The 3,573-nt window shown below is 64.1% G+C and overlaps 1 protein-coding gene across 1 annotated transcript in view; it reads left to right on the top strand.

The window, feature by feature from the left end:
* Positions 1-9: 9 nt before the first annotated feature.
* Positions 10-3,573, top strand: part of USP2 (ubiquitin specific peptidase 2) — an 11,378-nt gene continuing 7,814 nt past the window's right edge. The window contains 1 exon segment of the mRNA XM_009329548.1: positions 10-91. Coding sequence (XP_009327823.1) covers positions 71-91 — 21 coding nt within the window. The 5' untranslated portion in view covers positions 10-70.

Genomic DNA, 3,573 nt, shown 5'->3' with positions numbered 1-3,573 from the left:
CTCTGCCCTGTCGCCCTCCAGCACCCGCTGCACCAGCCAGCCCTGCGAGAGGAATGATGGCTACTGTGACATGCCCACCCGAGACCCCACGGTACGTGGCGCCTGCTGGGGGCGGGGGACAAAGCTGTGCTGCGGTGGGGAATGTGGTCCATGCCCGCTTGTGCTGAGCCAGGGAGCCCGAGGCGTAGCTCCGTGCCTCAGTTTCTGCAACTGTGCCATGCAGGGCTGCTGCTGACCCTTTGAGCCGCCCTTGCTGGCACAGCAGTCCTGGACCAGAGCTGCTGAGACAGCTGTGTGTGGGCAGGCGGGTGTCCTCTGAGGGGCTGTGCTCCTCACTGCCTGCACCGCTGGGAGCACAGCTCATGGGGCTCCCCACAGGTGCCTTGCGGCTAAGGGTGCCCATGTGCTGGCAGGAGTGTATGCGCTGCACCTTTCTGCATGTGTGTGTGACAGCGGGTATGGCACACGCAGGCAAACTCACACCCCCGTGCATGCAAACCTGCACAGCTGCACACCGTGCACTGTGTCCCCACACAGCTGACTGTGCCCACACCCTCTGCTCCCTCCCGGCCCCGGCCCTGGCCCCGTGCGGGGCCGAAGAGGGTTTCCTGCTGCCTCATCCCAGCTAGAGAAGGTGACATGACCGGGCTGGGCACTCGCCCTGCTGGAGACACCCAGCTGGGAAGGCAGGTTTGGCTGGTGCTGGCTCTAGCACAGTGACTCGGTGCCCAGCTGCCCGGTTTTTCACTGGTGCCCTGTGATGCCTGATCCCTGGCACAGTCTGTTGCTGCCATCTTGGGGCGCTGTGCCCCAGCCCCCAGCATGGCCCGTGGCAGCCAGGGAAGCAGCAGTTTCTCCATGGCAGCAGCTGCTCTGTACAGCATCACACATGGTGGCGGGCACTCAGTGCCCCAGGTATCAATCGGTGCTGCACCATCCCCAGAGCCTCAGCCCAGGCCGGGAGCAGGCATCACACACGCAGCCTGGCTCGGGCGCACAGGGGAGCAGCCTGGTAATTTTCCACTCAGGTTTCCTTCCAAGATCTGGTCAGGCTCTGCTCACGTTGTCTCCCGCTCTCTTTCCAGTCAGCCTTCATTCACACCCGTTGTGGAGGCTGGTCTGCCCTGGTGCAGGGTCTGGACCTGCCCTTTGCTTCCCTGCAGCTCTATCCCACCATCATCCGCCAAACAGGGAGGATAAGGGCTGGGAGATTCTTTTCTGCTTCCCTGCAAGCAGGAGAGGAAGCTCTTTCCTTTTCCAGCCAGTACCCCCACATCCCTCCCTGTGCCCAAGGGCCTGGGAAAAGTGCTGTGGGAACAGCCTGGTGGTCTGGCCCATGCCCTTGGGCTGCAGAGGCGCAGCCGGAGGCATGGGGTAGGGAGGAGAGGCGGATGCTCCTGCCCACCACATGCCTGCAGCTGGGGCTCAGTGGGAAAGGTCTCCCCGCTGTGCCTCTGGAGCCACCCATCCCTTTCCTGGCAGGGCTGGCTCCCCTCTTCCCTCTCCCTGGCACTCACCCGGGTTTTAAACACCCACCTGAGCCCCCAGGCACGAAAGCAGGGGCAATGGAGGGGGTGCGGCATCACAGCCCACTGCCAGCATCTCGCCTGCCCCTTCCCCAGCGCCCACCACCCCAGAACGAGCTGCACCACATGCAGTGCCAGCAGTACCCTGCCCTGGTGTGGGACCCCTGTGCCCCAACCTGCCTGGTCCCCAGCCCCCAGCTCTGGGGTGAGGGAGCAGGTTGGGGGGCCGGGGCGAGTGGAGGAGCTAGCAGTGCTGTGGAAGGGAATTCCTGCCTCCCCCTCCCACGCCAGGCCCTGGTAGGGGGGACCAAGGGGGGACCCAGCAGCTGCCGCCAGCCACAGGCATTCACTAAAGCCCTCGCCACCACTGCTAGTGCAGGGGTCCCCACCCGCAGGTGCCCACACACCGCCCCGATGTGGGTGCCAGCCTGCTGCCATGGGATGGCCATGGGGCAGCAGGGACTGCACTACTCCCAAACCGCAGCCTTGTGGTCTGCATGCAAACACAACCTGGGGGCTTCCCAGCCAGGGCTGACGGGTGGCAAAGGTGAGCAGGGCTTGGCAGCTGGCACAGGGTGCTGGGGCAGGCACCCGTGCCGGGGCAGGCGGGGAGGCTGGATCGGTGACACTGGCTTAGGTTTCCTTGGTGCTTTGATGGGCCCACCTGCTATTTTCCACTCCTGTGCTTTTTTTCCTCCTTTTCCCAAGCCGGGAAGCAAATGTACCAATCGCAAAACAGACTTGGGCGCCTGCGGTCATGCCAGGTGCCGGAAACAAGTGCACGTTGCAGCCCCGGCGCTGCCGTCAGTTCTGCCCCATTACCCAGCCCCGAGGGCAGTGCCAGCAGCACCCGCTCCTGCCAGAGCCAGGGCATGGCGGGGCTGGCTCAGTGCCTCCTCCCATCCCTTCTTCCCCAGCAGCCTCCTGCCTCTGCACCACACAAACCACCATCCAGAGGAGTTTGCAGCCAGGAGGCGAGGGTGCCCACATTTGTTCCTACCCACACCATCACTTTGTGCCTCAGTTTACCATTCCGCAGGGCAAAGGGAGGCACGTGCAGCTGCAGTGAGTGGCCGTGGCTGCTGAGCCGGCTCCGCGCAGGGCCGTGCTGGCTCCCAGGAAGGGCAGGCTGGCGGGGGGCAGGACCGGGGCTGTGCCGCCCCATTAACCACCCTGGGTGAACATAGGGTCAGAAGGCCAGAGCCACCCGCAAAATCGCCAGCAGCTCTCCACAGTCCCATCCTGAGCAGCTGACGTCTCTGGCCTGCAGCCAGTCCTGGCCTTGCCTGCCTTCGCAGTGCCAAGCAGGCCTGTGGCAACCTCTGCCCATGCCAGAAGGTCACTGCTGCAGAGGGGACAGATGAGGGCAGGGAGCTGGCTCTGAGTGATGCCATCCCGCCGGGGCTCCCCTTCTCTCTTCTGCTCCAGCCTTGCCCTGCGAGCCTGCGTGCCGCTCTGGCTGGAGGGGAATTTGGTCCTTGGCCCAAGGCACCCGATGTCACCAGGGCACGAGGTTCAGCACAGGATGTGGCTGAATGCCACCCCTCTTGCCGTGGAACCGGCTCTGCCGGCACGGTGCATCCCCAGGGAGAGTGCTGCACCAGCACCCTGCACAGCGCTTGGGGCAGGCTGTGCACCGGGGCAAATCCTGCCCTGAGGCCACCCACCGGGCTGCAGGGCAGTGTGGCGGGAGCCCTGGCTGGCGTGCGCAGCACTGGTGCAGCAGTACACGCGCTGGGGAGCTGTGCCATGGCTCCGGTGCCCAGGATGTGACCTGCAGGGGCTGTGGGAGCGCTTTGCAGGGCATCCATGCCATCTGCACGAGGCCAGTGGGGTGCGCACCCCCGTGTGCACGCTGTGTCCCTGCGTGTGTATGGTGTACACAGCACGGTGCGTGTGTATATATATATATACACATGCGCGCACATGCAAGCAGGGATTACGACAAGCATCCTGTTGTGATGCAAAAAGCCCTGGCCCTGCAGATGAATAACGCTGCAAGATGCCTCCTCAGATATTTTTGCTGGTGCCAAAAATAGTCTCCCTC

This window comes from Pygoscelis adeliae, unplaced genomic scaffold (genome assembly GCF_000699105.1).
Source record: "Pygoscelis adeliae isolate BGI_AS28 unplaced genomic scaffold, ASM69910v1 Scaffold268, whole genome shotgun sequence".
In the NCBI taxonomy this organism is placed as follows: domain Eukaryota; kingdom Metazoa; phylum Chordata; class Aves; order Sphenisciformes; family Spheniscidae; genus Pygoscelis; species Pygoscelis adeliae.
Note: the sequence above shows the minus strand (reverse complement) of the source record. Positions and strands in the feature narration are given on the sequence as shown.